The 20033-nt window shown below is 41.9% G+C and overlaps 2 protein-coding genes across 8 annotated transcripts in view; one reads left to right on the top strand and one right to left on the bottom strand.

The window, feature by feature from the left end:
• Nucleotides 1–6953, bottom strand: part of ablim1a (actin binding LIM protein 1a) — a 52621-nt gene extending 45668 nt beyond the window's left edge. The window contains exons 1-2 of one of the 7 annotated variants that reach the window (XM_049601065.1): nt 6822–6953; nt 5745–5822 (exon numbers count right to left, since the gene is read on the bottom strand). In XM_049601065.1, coding sequence (XP_049457022.1) covers nt 5745–5757 — 13 coding nt within the window. In that variant the 5' untranslated portion in view covers nt 5758–5822; nt 6822–6953. Of the gene's footprint in view, nt 1–1864; nt 2042–5744; nt 5823–6821 lie in introns of those variants that run through there. The other 6 variants (XR_007451341.1, XM_049601062.1, XM_049601066.1 and 3 more) reach the window with 6 other exon arrangements.
• On the top strand, nt 6862–17680 carry fhip2a (FHF complex subunit HOOK interacting protein 2). Its single transcript, XM_049601070.1, has 17 exons — nt 6862–6996; nt 8069–8147; nt 10099–10268; nt 10543–10647; nt 10774–10896; nt 11040–11264; nt 11372–11568; nt 11766–11880; nt 12025–12101; nt 12220–12412; nt 12858–13021; nt 13797–13943; nt 14030–14120; nt 14273–14416; nt 15423–15563; nt 17055–17158; nt 17244–17680. Exons 1-17 carry the CDS (start codon nt 6952–6954, stop codon nt 17353–17355), a joined length of 2232 nt encoding a protein of 743 aa, XP_049457027.1. The 5' UTR covers nt 6862–6951; the 3' UTR covers nt 17356–17680.
• Nucleotides 17681–20033: the final 2353 nt, after the last annotated feature.

The raw sequence follows: 20033 nt of genomic DNA, 5'->3' as shown, positions 1-20033 counted from the left end.
GGCACGGTCAGACACTGCTGTTTGTGGCCAAATCATAAACTGGCTACGTGACTGCGGTGTAATCCACGTCATATCCTGGCTCCCGCAACCAACCTAGGTGCCACCCTTCACCTAAACTACACGGAGTATTTTCAGTAGGTGAGAATATTTATGACACGGACAATTTCCTGTTGTGTGCTACATGTTTTAAAGGTAAAATCCGGACGATATCAAGATCTGTTTCTCCTGACATTCTCCTAACCTACTGTTAGCTCTGTCTGCACTGTTGTCCTTGTTGGCACTGCTCATGCTACTAGCACTATTGCAGGCTCAGCCACCTCCATGTTGAGAGCCGCATGCAGACAATCTCTTACTCATAGATATGCTCTGAATGTTGCACACAGCACCCTCAAATAACAAGATCCTCTTTGAGAGAACATTTTAGCAGCATATTTTTATTTTATTACGTTCATAAAGTGTGTTTTTGTATGAATTTGCTTTGCATTAAACTAATGGGTGTGTATCAGTTTGCAGTATCACAGTGATCCAAGACATACTTTCAGGCTAGATTGCCTTAGGAGTCTGCCAGTCCTTTCCAAAGTCAACAGCCAGCAAGGTCATTTCACCAGCCAACAATTCAGAGACCCACTGTTAATCATCAGCAGGATCCTTCACAATAAAAGACACCATCAGCACTGAAGTGGAAACACCAGCAGTGACTCTCTATTATCCGCTGAAATCATGGGGTATTGTATTTTGGAGGATGTTTTGTAAGGAGATGTGTTCTGAGTTTTTAATCTTCAAACAGTCTAATGTTGGGATGAATGTGCATCTGCAAAGAGTCCCAGAGTGTTTCCTTGACAAGCCAAATCTGTATAACCCAACACAAAGCTATTTAATTTTTACAAGCGCTATTTCTTGAGTCAAAGATGCATTGACCTTCCTTGAAAATGTGAGTTCAGCGTGAGGTAAAATTTGAGTCATAAACATGTCCCGGTGGGAGGTGAAAAGCGGTAATGCAGAGGGAGAATCTGACCAAACTCTTCAAAAACAAGATAACCCCACATCAGTGCTGTTTTAAACTAGCTGAAAACATAACGCTTTTTAAAACTGAAAAAACAGTGCTGCGAAGATAGGACTGTCTCTTACATACATACACACAGATTAATGACTGGAAACATAAAACAGAAAAACCCTCCGTGACATCTTATATTCATCAAACAGATGAGGGTAATCACAGCTATCTACATTCTCCCAGGAAATTAAATAAATCACTGAGGTACGCAGGCATGATTGAAAGCACAGTAGACAATGACAAAGCACAAAATATCCTTTTAGTCTAGAGATATCGGGCTTGGCCTGCACTTCAAATTTAATGATTTTCCTCTATGTCTGAGAGGGTGCACAGAGACAGGATGGCTAGAGCTTGGCTAACTTCTATTTACATCTACACAGTAATTAATGAATTTGACTTAATTCAGGTCCCGCTTACAAGCTTGCTTTCATTCCCTCATCAGAAAGCCGGTGTTTAATTCCAGAGCAAAGATAAAGTGTGATAGTGAGGCATAAGCAAGAAGACGTACACTCTTACACCCACACATGCAGACACATGGACCTCAGGGTAGCTAAGGACATGCTATTCTGCTGCAGTGAGGCACTGCCCTCCAATTGTCATCCCCTCTGTGGTAGCTTTGACACAACGACTCGCAGATCAACACATAACATGCTCAGGACACAAGACTGCTGTCCCCACACACAGAAAGATTAGCATCGCACACAAAATACATCCCAAACATTTTCATAGCCTCTGCCGTTTCCGCATCCTGCTTCACACTAGAAGAAACACACCCCCTCCTCTTCATCTGTCCCCCCCTCCCTGTCTTACCATCCAGTCCGAAGCAGGAGGTGATTTTTTGGGCGTAGTTGCAGAGCCCATCGTAGCCAGGCTCCTGCAACGCTGGATCCCTCTCCCCCATCTCTACACACTCCCACACACACCGTCCCGTCCGGCAGCTCTTTCACTCCTTCCCCTGCTCATCAATTATTCAGGCTTTTGCCAGGACACATGCATGCGCGCGCACACCCACCCTCATATTCGCACATACAGTATACACACACACACACACACACACACACACAGACAGAGAAAAGTGCTGATGCAGAGGGTCGTGCTGTTGGAGCATGAGCAGCCCTCTCCAGTGGTCGGATAAGGATAAGGCATCAGATTAAGTTACTGCAGAGTGGTGCCGTGCCTCCTTTTCCATCCACCATTGATCATCCAGATTACACTGCAGTGTAACAGGTACAGTGGGCAGGATGTGCTAACCCTGCTCAAGGAAAGGGCGGGGCGGAGGAGGAGGTCAGAGCAGGGCAAGACTGAAGATGTACTGGAGACGACTTTCTTTGCTGCTAGACATTTAAAGCTATCCAGACATCCAGACGCAATGATTACTTTCACATCTGACTACTAGAAAAAAAACTAACAGAAAACAGTCAAATCTATTGAAGATGGGGATGAAACAGCAGGAAAGTAACCCTCATTTTATTTAGGCTGACACAACTTTTTGTGCCTTGCATTCACACTAATAAGAAATACTGATCTGCAAAGTTAAATAAAAATAAGTACAATTCAATATGGCACCGTTTTAGAAAATAAAACAGTTTTTCTGCATATTGATTGCAATCACAGACCTAAACATTAACATCTTTGACACTGAAACCTTGCGGTGAACTCTGATTTATGTTGCTAAAAATCAGCTGACATTTTCATTAGCAAAAGAGGTAACATCTAAAATACATAAATTCAACACACTTCACAACAATGCCTCCAAAAATGTCCATAAAATCAGATATAAAATATGACATGCCAACTTAAACAAACAGCCCAGGAGTCACTGAAAACTGAATGAACAACATTGGCCCACATATGTGAGAACTCTGCCGACCAACATGTTGTTTTAAGATTCTGCGGTGGAGCAGAGATAAATGGCTTAAATGGGCCGAGAGAAAAAATAAATTCACCCACATATTGATGTCCAAGTCAAACAGCAGAGAACCAATGGTAGCAGCACAGCAAACTATAACAATAAATGACCAGATTGTGCTAAATTGCATAACTGTGGAAGGTTTTGAGGGGATTTCCCAGACCGAGAGGGAGAATGTGCTGTTGGAGAGATCTGATAAGAAATGCTTTGACACCCCTAAAATGCCACAACTGTGACGAACTTGAACAAAGGACTCAAGTAGTAGTAGCAGTAGTACTACTACTAGTAGTAGTAGTAGCATGTGCTCTGTCAACATCCCCAGCTTAATAATTTTATTTAAAAAAAAAAAAATAAATAAAGTTGAAGAAAAAAAAGAGAAATCATGTTTAGAGACTGCAGACAAAAAGAAAGCAGTGCGGGAAATATGACGACACTGAAAGGTCCACATGGAGCAGTATGCCTGCAAGGGTGTACTATAAGGTGGGGTGACTAATGGAAGGGCATCAGTACCAAGGTAAGAGCTCGTGGCCTTGTGCTGATAAGAGGGATGGGGGGTTGGCGACTGCAAGACTGAGAGCACAGTAATGGCTGATGCTTGCTGGACAACTGGGGGAAGGGCTGGTAATCATAAATGTGTACTGGGAAATGAAAGTGGAGTCATTTGAGACATTTTTTAACTTCCTGTTTCTGTTTGAAGGAAAATGTTTCAATCGGCTAACGTGTTTTAGAGCTTACCTAGATTGCCTGCTTACAATAACAGTGTCATAATCACAGCCTGATCCTCCTGAAGGACAATGCAAATGGACTCTCCTCTCCAGTGCATCCATCCTGGAACCAAGACCCCCCTCCTCCCCCCAAAATTAAGAGACTTTTTCCCTCTATATGTATTGTTATAAAGGCTGGATGCTGAAATATCTGGTATAATACAACATCAGTGTTGGCTGAACTTGCAACTATATATTGATATCATGAAGATAAAGGAGGATCACGGATAAAACTGTAGGCTGATCGGATATAAATAAATCAGATTAATCTGCTGGTTATTTTCATAGTTGTTTCTCCAGAGAATGTCAGAAAATCATTAATTTCTAAAGCCCAATGGGATGTCTTCAAATTGCTTGTTTTGGCCAACCAGCAGTCCACAGCCCAAATATATTACATTCACTATCCCAAAGGTGAAAGAAAAGCTGCTCATGCTCAGTTAGGAAAGGTGGACATGGAAAATGTTTGGCATTTTGATTGAAAATGACTTAAAAGATTGATAGATCATCACAATGTTTTGTTGAAACATGGCAAAAATGTTGGGACGTACACCTGATTCTCCACAATGTGTAAAAAAATATAAGAAGAAAATGTATTTCCACAATCCACAAAAAATAATCTGAATTATTATCAGCACAAACAGACTTAATGTCCTCTGGTTAATTATTGTGAAACATGGTGTGAGTTCTCGAGTGGAGAACTAGAGCCAGTCCATTGAAAAGGTATTGACTCAGCCTAGCCCATTACAAATATCTATTTAGTTTGATATTATTATGAAGACTGGTATTTTGTGCCAGTGTACCTGATTTATCTGTGATAATAAATTCATAACCTCACATTCATGTAACCAACACAGAGGTAATTGGCACAACTGGAGGAACTAAAGGCTGCAGGGGTCTCATGAATAATGATTGGCTGTTTGCAGGGACTTAAGCGGGCTAATCAGATCTATGTACCACAGGGGGACTGTCAAGCAAGCGGTGGGCTCTGAGCTCCATCGATCTCCAGCATCAGCCATGGAGGAAAGGCAGGCCGCATCAGTGATGGAGGGAGTTCAAAGCCGTCTTGCTGCACAGGCTCAACTATGCATAATCTGAAGGGGTGTGACACTGTACAGCCTCTTTTTAAATGTTTTATCCAATAACAGGATTGGACCTGTCATGATGAATCCCGTTGCAGATTTAATATAATGACCTTGAGGTCATGATATCACTGCAACTTCTCTGCTTCTATCCAGCTCCCAATTGGTCAGTCAGACTGGCGCAATCACAACATATATCAGGAACAGCTGGAGGCTCTTCATCTCTTCTGCCAGATGAGTCACCTGACACTTATCCACAAAGGCCCACCAGATGGGTACAAACATGCTCCACCTGCACTGTTCACAGGTATAGACAAGAAATGAAAACATCCTCTCCACTCAGACAGGTTGAGACTGTTGCATCACATCATAGTTTGTAGTTTTGCACCTGTTTCCAAAAAGATGGTACTTCCTGTCGCCAAGTGCAGCGACCCTCAAATTCCACTACTCTACTGCACCACAACCAATTAAGAACAAACATCATATGCTACAAGTCCTCCATCAACACTTTCAATTTAGACAATTATAATGTGTGCATTCTCTAACTAATAATATGCATAATTCCTGATTAAGGGTAATATCAAATGTTAAAAGAAACAGTAATCAAAGCAGGTTCATTATCACAGCTGGGATTTTTCTTAAAAGGTGTGATCTATTTATAGGCTGCAACAGAGTGTTCATATCAACAGAAGAAGTTGCAGGCTGTCTACAGAGGGCTGCAGCGGTGCAAGCTGTAGTTTCAGCTATGTACCGGTGTAACCTACTTACAATAACAGTGTCATTATCACAGCCTGAGCCTCCCGAAAGACGACGCCAATGGGCTCTCTCCTCCAGTGCATCCATCCTTGAACCGAGACCCCCCTCCTCCCCCCAAAATTAACAGACTTTTCCCCTCTATATGTATTGTTATGAAGGCTTCTGCGGCAAAAGATACTCACCTCTAGCAGACATGCCCGGTAGGTAGAGCCTCTCTTTTCTTTTCCCGAGATAACCCGGAGGAGATGCCCCGGTGCAGCCTTGCAGGAGAGAGAAACAGACCGGTTGACAGCCTGATATTATCTGTATTTAAAGTTTTCGGCTGTCGTTTAATGGGATTAAACGCAGGGAAGCAAACAGCCTGCGAGATTTGGTAGACTAGGCTAGACTGCGCGATGGAGAGAGCACTTTCCAGCGACAGGGCGTGTCCTGGAACAGACAGCATCCTTCTTATTTTCCAACAAGTTTATGTCCATATTTGAACATAATATCACAGAATTATGGAGTTACAAATTAGATCATTCTTGAAATTCCTCGCCTGCAGCTGCTGTCGGATCGCCTACACGTTAAACCGGTTAGCCTACTTTTTTTTGGTGTGGGATGACTGTGCTGTTCTGGACGTGGTAGTTGGGCTAAATCACAAAGTTGACAGGCACTCTGGAGCAATGCACGTTGTTTTAATTTATTTTATTTTTATTTGTAATAAATCCGGCCACTTTAGGCGAAATATAGGGCGATCTATTCATCACGTGGACACCTTAACTTTACCCTAACAGCGGTGACACTCTAAGCAACTATAACCTTAGCTCTTGTGTTGGAAAATCACTGCAATATTAGAGAAATAGCTCACATCTGTGCACATTACAGGATGTGGGAGCATGATCAATTGATTTTACAGCTCACCGGATCTTTTCCATATTGCCTAACATATATTGCTTGATTATCGGAATCCAATACTTGCTTTTATATTTAAAGTGGGCTCATTGATTGTTGTTTCCAAGCTGAACATATTGATCCCTCATTGACTGTATTGGCTGCTGTCTTCATTTGTATGCATTGATCGTTGTCGGTAACTATAAGCCGATGCCTTGTGTGCCTGCGCCCCCTGGTGGCTTAAAGCAGCAGCGTTTGGCGAGGGAAGTGCCACCGTGTCCAAAGTGAGCATACATTACTTGAGTCTGTAGACGTCTTGTTTACAGTGTCTGTGCCAGGCCTGTGAAGACCCGTGGCCAGCAACGTGTTACGGTTTTATTGCTTACCTTTATTCTTTCGTTACAAGGGTCATTGTATGAAACCTCCAATCTGGATCGAGGCGGTAGCAACAGGAAGAAGAAGATAGAGGAATTCTCTAGGTCTTCTCGGGAGAAACTGGTCCAGTCGAAGAACAAAATGTTCTCCAAATTTACGTCCATTCTTCAGCACGCTGTGGAAGCGGTGAGTCTTTTACCCAGAGCATATATTTACCCACTAGCTTGCCTTTTGTGTCGTATGCTTTAGTTGAAAGGGGCCTCTGGTCGCCCAGACATCACATATCATAACGTCAGCATTAGGGGTACGTTGCTTACTAGCGAGCTAACTAATTAGCCTAAGCTAATGTTAGCGTTTTGTGTTTGTCCTGTCAATTTGTTTGTTCGTGTTATTGATAATATGTCTGTCGGTGCCTTTATTTGTCTGTTCGTTAATATTACTAACACATTTCCCTACTGCCATTTCCCTCGTTGCAGTAAGTCATTTGTGTTTAAGGTAGTTTGGTCGGCTGAGCTAGTTAGCCGCTAATGCTAGCCCAAATAAGCTAAAGTTACGCCGTAGCTAACGTTAGTTTCAGACAGCGGGATCTTATCATGAGGAGTGGTGTCGAAACGACTGGGCAGCCTTGTTTGATGTTGCGCAAACGTTTTAACATTGATTAAAGGGGAAGTCCGTGGGTTTACTCGTACATTTATTTTTGAAAGCCTAATCTGATAGGTTAGCAAGCCAGTTAGCTAGTGCTAACTAGCTAGAAACCAGTAATAACCTGCCTGTAAACTGCTCTCAGGCTGCCTACGTTAAGGGATTGAGACAATAGGCGTTTGGCAGGTGGCCCAAAATAAACACTTTTGACTTTAAGCGTTATATTTGTTTGCTAAGTCATCATTCTACTATGTATCTTGAAGAGGATAGGACCCATTACCAGTGTAAACATTCCTGTCAGTCAGAAGTGAAAGCTAAACCCTTTGATTATTAGCCTTTTGAAAACTTAAGGGCTATGTCTTTGATCACAACACATTGATCAAAGTCATCTTGTCGTGGCACATTAGACCCATTAAGAAGATCTTATTTAAAGCTCAAAGACTCTGCTAAAAGACAAACGTTTCTTAGAGCAAACAAGCCATCTCAGTTTCTGTTTGAACTCCATTTGAAAGTGAGTGAAGCATGTAAACATGTTGCTATGATGATTAGTGGTGAATCTTGTGGCCACCAGTGTAAACATACATTATGCATAATGTTTGCAATTTTTCCTTTCCAGCTTGCCCCGTCGCTGCCCTTGCAGGAGGACTTTGTCTATCACTGGAAGGCCATTACACATTATTACATTGAGACTTCTGGTAAGAAAAGTCTGAACAAATATGATAACCGTTGTTATGGTCATGACGTCCCCAGAGGCTGATTGTTGTGCAGGCTGCCATTAAAGTTATGTGTTTGTATCAATGGCACCGGTGTAAAGTTTAGGACAATGACAGGAAACTAGGCTAGTTCATGAGCTGTTCATACAGTATGTGACTGTAGTACAGTTATAGATATCAATGTATTCACTGTTGATTAGTCCACTTGTTACTGTCAGTATTCAGTATTTTAAAAGATGATCAGTGTACATTACTACTTACCAGATCCAAAAGCATTGCCTCAGATTTGTTTCATTTAAAAGCAAGCAAGTGCCAACATTGTCAATCCTTGTTTTCTCAATTACAACATTGGATTCCTACTCAAATTTCCTGTTGATCTACTAATTACTCATCTGCTCATTTAGCCCCATTTTATAGAAAAATGAACACTGCCAATGCCAAGGGAATGGTAATAAGTTGAAATCCAAATTAAATGGCATGCCCAATTGTATTGTATGCTGGAAATGCCATGGTGATTGTTTTGGCAATAGCCTTTGACAACTGTCTGGACAAAAGCTGCTTCAGACTGAGTGCTTCCTTAATGTGTGCCTTATTTGCCTGTGGGATCTGTGCAAGTAAAACCATACGCTCTGCATCTGTATCAGGTTGCATTTAAGATGTACTCAGTGGTTAAACCCAGTCATGTAAAGGCAACTTCCACTTGAACTACTTGCCGTCTAGTCTGTGTATATTTTGGGGCAGGAAAGTCTCCTTGCCTTATTCCTCACTGCAAAGTACGACAGTTTCTTTTCAGCAGTTTTCCCACTTCGGCCAGTTTTACTACATTTACTCTGAGCAGCTGATGGGGGATTATCTGTACTTTGAGTATTATTTAGCTGAGCATGTTTTCGGGGCCATTTAATCACAGATTTTGCAGACTTGGGACTTAAGTGAACTTGATCTATTATTCTGAGGCCAGTCTTAACCAGCCTGACCTTCACCAGTTCACATGATTACTGATTTAAGAAGTTATTTGATCATTTTTGATAAAAGCTGTTGATGTGATATATCTTTGTAACTGACCATATTTTTTGGCATTGTGTGCTTTGTTACATTCATCACAACGTACATGTCCTATCTTGTTATTGAATTCACCAACCCACGCCTGTTAACTTGTGCATAATTGTTGGCAAACAAAGATGGCAAATGAAGATAGCATACTCTGCCCACTGTTAACACTAACTGACCTAGGCCTCCTTGCCCTGAATAAACATTTGACTAAAAATGTAAAAGCTTTTTGAAATTTGAAATATTTTAATTAGGTGTCAATGCAACATTCATTGACTTGATGTGGCCCCCCTCATGCACAGCATTATATATTATTTATTACTATTTGCCAGCAGTCATTCTGTCACATGCAGCCTTGTGGGAAAGTCTCATTCTTTTCTGTCATGCTCCCTTCACTTATTGGGTTTTGCTAATGTGTAAACACATTGTTGTCAGTAACTCACCACTTTATGCATGTGCTTCACAATATATGCACATGTAAAACCAGTGATAAGATTTTACTGTGAAGCCACCCTAGGAAAGTCCTCACAAAGCCAGCGCTATCAAAATTTAGCAGTTTTTTAAAGGCTTAGTTGATCAGAAAATAAAATGGACTGGGTTACATCATAACTATTTACTTTTTGTATCTGGATTAAAGACAGCACCACACAAGAGCTATATAGGTTTAATAGTGATGTTTCTTTCGTGGGCAGAAAATGAAAAGAATGTAGGAGATGAAAAACCTGCAGAGACGATGTAGTTAAATTATGCCTGCAGAAGCTTTTTACACTTCAGGCAAACCTCAAACGTCCAACATGCTGTCAAAATAAGCATGGTGTTTTTCCTCATGTTTATATCTTTAGGACAAACATAGGTTCTCACATGTGTCTGTGTTTTCCCATTTTAGATGACAAAGCTCCAGTCACAGACACCAACATCCCATCCCACCTGGAACAGATGCTGGACATCCTGACCCAGGAGGAGGGCGAAAGGGAGTCTGGAGAGACAGGACCCTGCATGGAGTATCTCCTACATCATAAGATTCTGGAGACTCTCTACACTTTGGGCAAGGCAGATGTAAGGCAGTCATGCTTTGGTAACTACATGAATTATACCTCCAGGAAAACATACACCATATGGTGCCCATATGTATATGTGATATTGGATGAAATCCAGTGGAAATCAAGAATTAAATGTGGGAACTGAGCCCATGAAGGTTGGGGGGCTGAACGCAATATTGAGTGTGCAGTCAGTTTCTGCACTGTGAGGTGCGTCTCCACGCAGGGTGGGGACACATCTAAACTGGTATTAAGTCATTCTTATACATTCCATTTGTATGATTTCCCACCAGTGTCCTCCAGGGATGAAGCAGCAGGTGCTCACCTTCTACACAAAGCTGCTAGCACACATTCGTCAACCTCTCCTGCCACACATCAATGTCCACAGACCTGTACAGGTGAGAAGTGACACAGCCTGGATTTCAGTGTATTTCTGAAAGTCCTCCTCCTCAAAATAACTGACAGGTTATGTAACTTATGCAAAACTTTTTTTCCCTCCTGTGGCTGTGACATTCCTCTGTCAGAAACTGATCCGTCTGTGTGGGGAGGTGCTAGCTGCTCCTACAGAAAACGAAGAGATTCAGTTCCTTTGTATAGTGTGTGCCAAACTGAAGCAGGACCCATACCTTGTTAACTTCTTTCTAGAGGTGAGTAACTATGACACCAGCAAGGAAAAAGTTGAGCAGCACATTCATAAATATGTATCTGTATATATTACTAGCAAAAGTAAGAGCCTTGCAGGATTTTAAGCACAAAGAATATCTTTATATATTTGTGATGTTATTTTTAGAACAAGTCAAAGAAACCTGAGACAAAGAGTCCTGGAGAGACAGAGGCGGTGAAGGAGAATGTGTCGGCCCCAGACACTGGTCAGTCTACGGCAGAGGAACAGGCCGACCACCCAGAGGAGCCTCAGGCTGCAGCTGCTGCTTCCACCTCTAGTCCAACCAGTAACAACAGCAACAGCAACAATTACAATCTTGTCACCTCGCTGCTCAACCTCACAAAGAGCCCTGTAAGTCATTTCCATGCAAGGCATTTTGCTTGATTTACTGCAAGTTATTTATGTCTGTATGAGCCGAATGTTTATATTCATGAGTTGTATCCTTTTCCCCTGCTCAGGATGGCAGGATAGTAGTAAAGGCATGTGAGGGCCTGATGCTGCTGGTCAGTTTACCAGAGCCTGCAGCTGCCAAGTGTTTGACTGAAAACACTGAGCTCTGTGAGCTCCTGACTGACAGGCTGGTGTCCTTCTATAAAGCCCTGCCACAGTCCATGGACCCCTTGGACATTGAGACAGTGGAGTCGGTCAACTGGGGGTAAATATCTTTATAGTGTTTACTTTCTATTGCCACATATTTAATGACTTGTTAACACCATCATCTGAAGTTTTTGATTTAATTTGACTTCGTAGGCAGCCCTTAAATAGTGTGAGATGCTATTTTCAGTAGATAAGTTTGCAGAGTTTCATCAGACCTTTAATATTTCTATCTTTTTTCGTCTCCTTCTCTTTCAGTCTAGACGTTTATAACCTGAAAGAGGATGCTGCTGTGTTCACAGGGAAGAGGGCTCTCATCTCTTTCCTGTCCTGGCTAGATTACTGTGACCAGCTCATCAAGGAGGCTCAGAAGGTCCTTAAGCAGTTCTGACTCACAGTGATTTGATGTGTCATATTGTAGTCAGAATTGACAGAATAAAAGAACTTGAAGTTGTTTTTGTATCTGAGAGCCACAGAAGGCTGAAGTACAGTTTTGTTTTTCTTCGCTGTCTTCCAGTCAGCAGCTGCAGTGATGGCAAAAGCAGTGAGAGAAAGATTCTTCGTGTCTGTCATGGAGCCACAGCTTATGCAGACGTAAGTCTCGCTTTGAATCATCAATCAATCATCCTTTATTGATATTCCTCGTCTTGTCAGTGTGTTATGTGTCGTGACTGCTCATTTACACATCGTGTGTGTGTGTGGGTGCACACAGGTCGGAGGTAGGCATCCTGACCTCCACAGCCCTGCTGAACAGGATCATCCGGCAGGTGACATCAGAGGCTCTGCTGCAGGAGATGATTTACTTCCTGCTGGGAGAGGAGAGAGAGCCCGAGACTCCAGCCACTATGGCTCAGAATCCACTCAGACACAGACTCATTGAGCACTGTGACCATCTGTCAGACGAGGTTCTTATCACATAATTATTCAGGACGTACCCTAATGAATGTACCTTTATCATCATTTGTGTCTGGCTGATCAGGTTCATTCAGGCCTCCTTTTTTCACCCATTCTATTATTATTTCACCATTAATGTGCCTTCAGAATGAAAATCACGAATCCGTAATTTCTTTTACTTATTTGATATTCAAAAGTACAAATGGCCATCTGCCCTTCAAGGATTCTGAGTTAGTGAATCATATGATTAACCAAAAGCACATGAATTTTAATTAGTGTCTGAGCTGTTGCACACATTTTCATCACACAAAAGAGAGATGAATCATCTCTTTGATGTTTGTAACAGCGACTGCCTACTTTTCTTTTTTTGTTGTTGTTGTCAGCGAGCAAATCCTTTGCATGTTACTCTGGGTTTTTAGTTGGAGCTAAGCCTCACTCCTCCTCCTGTGTCTCCAGATCAGCATCATGACACTGCGGCTATTTGAGCAGCTGATCCAGAAGCCCAACCAGCACATCCTGCACAGCTTGGTGCTGCGAAGCCTGGAGGAGAGGAACTACCTGGAGAACAAACCACAGGAGGAGCGTGAGCCCCTGGAGAACGGGCAGCCCCATGATGCCGTGTAAGGACCTGCCTCAGACCTTAGACCTCCCTGAGCTGACATAAAGAAATCCTGGAAGATCATCGGCACAAACACACAGCAGTGGAAATAAAGTGAATGCATCAACTAGCTGTGTTTTTCAGATGTGCCAACAATTCAACTAAACTGTTCCTTATTGCGTGTGTCAATCTGTTTTACCCACTGTCACTGTCAGTGCAGAATGCATGTCAGCCACTGATAAACGATCAGATCTTGGAGATACATAGATGTTATTGCTCTATACAGATGCTGCTTTATATGGCTTTGTAGTTTTCTTGCAAAGGAATTACATCACCAAATGCAGCACTGTAATACAAGGTTTACATGTAGAGTGTGAGATAAGTTCATAAAAGAGCTGAAGAATGTCAGTGACTTTAATACACCTGCAGACATATTGCAAACATACTGCCAGAAAAAGTAAACGCAATAAATTTCTATGCAGACATGCATTCACTTCCCTCATTACATGACAGATTTTGAATGTGCCAGGCAAGCTCACAGAGCACTAATGTGCTATCACCACCCTGAAAAACCGTATATTTCCCCCTGTGTAACTACACACAAGTACTGACAACATGGACTTCTCATTTTTATACCAGAATGGAGATGAGAAATTAAAATAGCTGACATGATTTATGCATCATGTTGAGAGATGTAGAAACACAAAATGAAAAATGAACATCTTCTGTTACTTGTTCAGTAGCGCTTGTCAGAATCAGATGATGTTGTCATTCATATCAACGTGTTCTTTCTACAGAGACCTCGAGGAGGACCCACTGTTTGGCGATGACCTTTCTCCAGACAGCAGGCTGTCTGGTTCTGATTGGCTCAGCTCCTCTCCACCACAGAGTCCCGACCACTCAAAGCCTGACGGAAAGACAGAGGTCCACAAGATTGTCAACAGGTACACCGTCTGCTCCTGATACGACAAACACTGAGTGGAGTCTGGTTCAGTTTTGTTAAGTTTAACTTAAATTCTGTTGCTCGCAGTTTCCTGTGTTTGGTGCCCGATGAGGCGAAGTCATCGTATCATGTCGAAGGCACAGGCTATGACACCTACCTCAGAGATGCACACAGACAGGTAAGGCTCATTCAAGGTGACATTCTGGTTTTCTTTATGTCATCAGCCATTAAACTAATTGCTGAGGCAAGTCCATGGATACTGTTGCTCATGAGTTCTCTACGTGTTGCTAGTAGATGAGATGCTAAGTGAAGATGAATTGTTCTCCTCAGTTCAGGGACTATTGTGGGGTCTGCCAGCGGTGGGACTGGAGGGGAAATCCAAAGCCTTTTGAGAAGTGCAACTTGGAGAGTCCATTTTTCGAGGGCCACTTCCTGAAGGTTCTCTTCGACAGGATGGGTCGCATCCTGGATCAGGTCAGTTTGATCCACCAGAACAACCACATGCTGTAGTGTTGTATGTCATGTATATTTCATTTTTATAAATACCTGTTGGATTGTTTAAGCTCCACTCATCCACATAGCAACACCCACAGTAAAAGTGGCCTTTGGAAATCACAAATGCAGCCTCGGTTGTAATCAAATCTATGTTGCAAATAGAGCAGATAGCCTGCTGTTTATGGGGCACCACTTGAATCAAAATTCAGCTGCCTTTTAGTTGATGGAAATAAGTAGACATAATAAACTCCAAAATAATCTTAATTGACAAGTTTCTGAGGCAACTTTTCATGAGATGAGTCCTAAACTGTTTAATCTAGCCAGACACGAACAGCCAGACTCCAGTGAATAAATTAAGCTCTCTGCATCTAAATCAGCACAAAATGTTATTTAAGGTCAAACCAAGTAAGGGCAGTCGTTTCTGTTTATTGATTCTCACCAAAAACTCTTGTTTGTTTTTTAAGGAGCTGATCAGTTTCAACAGATTTTCACTCAGATCTGATGTTCCAACGCACCCAGAAGTTGTTATTCCTTCCTGCAGGAAAACACTGTTCACTGCAGTTTAGCGTAAATGAGGCCCACTAATGGAGAGAGGAGAGAAAAATGGGGAGATGATGCAAATGAGCTGCTGATTATGCAGACGGCTTTTATTTTTTGAAACATAAAAAACAAAAATAATGAGCTTTTGCCATAAACTCATTTGACAAATGATGTTAGATGGGAATTATGAAGATGACTAATAGCGATTCAGAAGCGAAATGCACTTCTTGGCAGCTCAAGGGTTTCTTGTAGCATTTAGGAAATCAAATATAAAAGGGAGCACTGTATTAATGGATGAGCCCGTTAATAAAAGCTTCTGACTGTTGTGGCAGTTATTTATTCATACAGTAGTACTTCTTCTACACTCAGGACATCTTCAGTTCACTCTAATAGTCAGTTTTATTTCCTGTGTACTTTTAAATCTCATGTCCTCTCTGTCCTCCAGCCGTATGATGTCAACCTGCAGGTGACCGCTGTGCTGTCCAAGCTGTCTTTGTTTCCACATCCTCACTTGCACGAGTACTTGCTGGACCCTTATATCAACCTGGCCCCTGGCTGCAGGTCCCTGTTCTCTGTCATCGTCAGGGTAAGATTCCCGTCTAGATTACAGTCATCGTCTTATCCATCATTGATAGCACACACTGCTGTGCCCAGAGCTTACAATCACTGTTATCTGCTTTGAGATTTCTTGCTTGTCTCGACTGTTTGATGTTGTATTTCAAACTGTGTGATGCAACAAATGATCATGTTGTAGACAAATGTTGGTCTTTATCTCATGCCAGCGGTTTGGATAGTGTAAGTGTTTCTGTGAGTCTCACTGCCAATCATCTTGAGAGCATGCTGCTACTTGACCTGCTTCTTACTGGAAGAACTACACCTCTGTATCTGTATCTGTTTTGCTCTGTGAGTCAGTCCAGCTACTTTCCTTTGAAATCAATCCCATCAGCTCACAGTGTAAATACGGTGCAGAGGCTGGTTGAAGCTACTAATTTCTTTGTGGATGGTCTTGTTTATTTATGGTAATTACAGTAATGCCTCCAATGATACCCATTTTCACCAAAATTAGCACGTATATGCAGTTTTTTTAAGCGTGGGAAAACCAACTAAAAATAGGCAATAGACTGCTTTCCCATTGCAAGTGTGTCTTTTGTGTTTCTTTTTTTCACTGATGTGTCAGTGTCAAATAGGGTTAGTAAAGAGTAGAAAGCAGCATGGAGTTCAGGGAAAATGTTACAGTGGTTACATAGTTTTTGTATCTGTTACTTATTCAGCCTCTGTTGCGAACTCAATGCCAACCTATTTGAAACGATGTTTGAGTGCTTCTCCGATGGAATTTGTGGCTGAGATGACAAAGTTGTAGAAGTAAGAAGAGAAAAGTAGTGTGTCATGTTTCCATCACTGCCGATGGGAGCTGAAGCAGATAAATACCCCTGACTACTATAAATCTAAAAATAAATACGACCTCACTTTGTGTCAATCACATTAGCACACTGAGTCCGAAACTTTCGTCAGTCATTAAAATTGTCGGAACAGGTTCAATTTTCTGCGTTTTTTGCATCCGTGAGAAGCCTTTGAGTTGTTTGACCAAGAAAATGTGGCGGCGGGACACAGCTGTGAGACAGATGAACAAAGCACACAGAATCATTTAATAACTCAGATACTTTCAACAGGTCAGATAGTAATATTCAGGTGGCTGATGATGACGAGGAGGAGGATATGGACCACACAGAATGCGGAGGGCAGAGTGGGATGGCAGCTCTGCTCCTTCAGGCAGCTGTGGTGCTAAATGAACGACAGGGAGGGAGTGATGACAGCCAGATAAGTGACTCTAGCGGAGAGAGGCAAAAGAGGAAATGTGTCTTTAAATTTTTATTGTGAATTTTTGCAGTGAACAGAACAATAATACACATCGCAATTAGTGTGCAAGGTCTGTGCGTAACGTTTTTTTTGTTGTTGTTGTTGTTGTTGGACTCAGTGTGCAAAGCCCATAATGATTTACAAATGTTGCACCTTTACCCAAAGTTGGAAGCAGTACTGTTGTGTTTTGCTTATTGCTTTGTGTTCTTGTATGTTTTAGGTGGTGGGAGATCTCATGTTAAGGATTCAGCGCATCCCAGACTTCACACCCAAACTGCTGCTTGTGAGAAAGAGATTATTAGGTCTGGAGCCAGAGGGTATCAAGTACGTACTTCCACTCAGTTCTGTGCTCTTATCCTCTGAGCTGACTTTTCGTATGGCATTTCTCACCTTCCTTCTATTCTTCCAGCATCGACCACATGACTCTGCTGGAGGGGGTGATCGTGCTGGAGGAATTCTGCAAAGAGCTGGCGGCCATCGCCTTCGTCAAATACCACGCAGCTGCTTCCTCCTCACCGTAATCATCTCGCTGTTGATCCATCTGCCTCGGCCAGGCAGACAGGTCAGGATTAAACTGGGCCTTTGGGGGTGTGGTGGTACCGGTGTCACAGGGTCGGCAACACATTACCACTAACTGCTCATCCCTGCAAGACTGTTAATGCCCACACGGACGGGTTCATCACTCCCCCTCTTCTGGCCTCTCGGGCTCCACTATCAAAAACTCTGGTCTTGTTTTTTGAGAAGGTCAGAGCACAGACACTGCCCAGCCAGCAGAGGAACAAGAGGAGGAGGATGAAGGTGCAGAGAGATGGTCACTGGACGTTTTTCAGCCTCTGCATTTTCTCTCACTGTCCCCTCCCCCTTCCCATCTTTCTTCCTCACCAGCCAAAAGATGATAACCCTGTAATTATTATGTCACGGAGAAACGATGTTGGTGTATTTATTTTCGGTCCCATCGTCACCCATTTGTAAAGTCATTGCCTTAGTGTGGAATCGCACCTTTCAGTTACAGGAGATTGTTTCCTTTTGAAACATTTTTATCTGAACTCCTCATGTGTTGTCTGTTTGAAGACAACAGGACAAGAGGCTGTAGAGAAAAAAGCCCACTACCTACAACCCCTATATGTCCCTGTAGTTACATTCATACTGAACTGTAGTATTTGCAATACTGCACTCGTGTTTTAAATGCCAAGTCCTATTATTTATTTGTTTGCTTTCAGGTTGCCTTTTAAACTAATGTCATAATAAGATCTAATCAATATAAAACAGTCATATTGAGGACTGAATATCCACATGCTACTTTTTGTTTTCCTCGTTCGTCTTTAAGTGCTTGTGCTCTCAAAACTCATCTGTAATCATCACCACCCAAAGATGTCACCATCCATCACATGTTGTCTGTGAAATGGTGAATTTTGCACACGGACCTCATTGCATTGCACTTGTTACATTTTTCAAGTTTATTCATGCTTTGTTTGGGCGGGAGTTTGCTTTTAGGAAGTATCAAATTGGCATTTGTGGTAAGAGTTTGTTATGTTTTTGATTCCGCATTAGTTTGTGTTCTCCACACCCAGTGTTGCATCTCTCACACAGCAGTGTTTATTTTATCCAAGGGATACTGTGTTGTTGTTTTTTACACCGTTTAAAATTCTCAGTAATTAGTTCATTGTAAGCAGAGGAGCATACCTTTTGATTTTATTGACCAGTGTCTTAAATGCATCATTGACTGAGGATATACAGTAGCTTTTCCAGTTGCTTTTGACCCCTAAAACAAAGCTATGACTACATGTCTGAAAGTTGTGAACAGTTTCATCCAGTAATTCACCAACAAAGCAAATATCATAGGAAAGCCAAAAAAGAAACTTTTTGTAGCACATCATCCTTCAATTTTGTGTACTATCTCGTGATCTCTTAATTTAGACTTTGCAGGGGTTCAGAGCCCCAGTTTGGAAAGTGCTGGCTGACAGTATCCTCAGAGTTCTGAATTCCTCCATAGGTTATCACGACTTCCTATGAGGTGTTGCGTTTACTAGCAGTATTACCTTTTCATGCTGATCTTTGATGAGGTGCTGTGTTTTGTTTGGTTGTATATTACCTGGATATTTCAGGGGGGTGTCTCTAACTTAAAAAATCACCTCGTACATCAGTGATTCATCACATGAGATTTAAAAATAGTCTAAATCAAAATGCTACTTAATGTAACATTGGTTGTTGTGTTCCCAGTGTGAATGTTTCCATGATTGTTGAGCGCGCTTGGCGATGAGTTCGTTTGTATGTACTGTAATGGTTTATAACTGCGGCGGAGAATGGACGGAGTCATTCATTGAAGCCATGAGTCCCTGGTCTTGAGCCTTGTTTTATTTTTTTTCTTTCCCCCGTCTGTCTTCTGGTCCCACTCTGAACCCATCACTCGAGCACCTAAGCTACATTATGCAACTGCTTGCATGGAATCAGATTTGCACATTGTCTTTCTTCATCCTTGTTCATAATGTAAATATTACACCACAAAAAAAGCTTTTTGTTTTTCCAAATGTTTTCATAAACCAAAAAAGAAAAAAAATCTAGGATGTACCAGGAGTAACATTTCTATTTTAATGGGAAACTTTTTTTAAATTGTCGAATCATGCACATTTTTTAATCAACTATCTTTCCAACTTGTTCTGTATATTTGTATATTGTATGTGTACAATAGCAATAGAGATATACTACCTGGTGTAAATGCATGCTTATAGATTATTTTTCATCATTTAACGGGAGAAAAAAAAAGGCAGTCCGGCCATCTGTGATGATTCCTAAGCTGTCAGCACTTTGTTGTTTGAAGACACTGACAGGGAGATATGATGCCTTACTTCACACTGTGTATCTCTGAGGACTCCTAGGATCGATGTGTATGGGGTTTCTGCTTCACTACCGTTTGTTGTGATCCTATTATGCCTATCTTGTGTGTTACATAGACTTTGTTTGGTTTGTGAACATGTACAGGACTCTGTGTAGTCAAAAAAATCTGATGCCAACTGATTGACGTCATCGTTTTCAGCTTCGACCAATCACTGTATCATGTCGCATTTGTTTATGTTAATCGCTGCTTTCCTTTGGTGTGAAATGGGACGAGTCTCATTATAGTTCTTTTATCTCATGGCCAGTTTGATTTTGTGATTGTGCAATGCATAATTGAGACATTAAGGTAAGGTGCATGCTCACT

This window comes from Epinephelus fuscoguttatus, linkage group LG16 (genome assembly GCF_011397635.1).
Source record: "Epinephelus fuscoguttatus linkage group LG16, E.fuscoguttatus.final_Chr_v1".
Taxonomy (NCBI): Eukaryota; Metazoa; Chordata; class Actinopteri; order Perciformes; family Serranidae; genus Epinephelus; species Epinephelus fuscoguttatus.
This window is presented reverse-complemented; position numbering and strand designations above follow the sequence as displayed.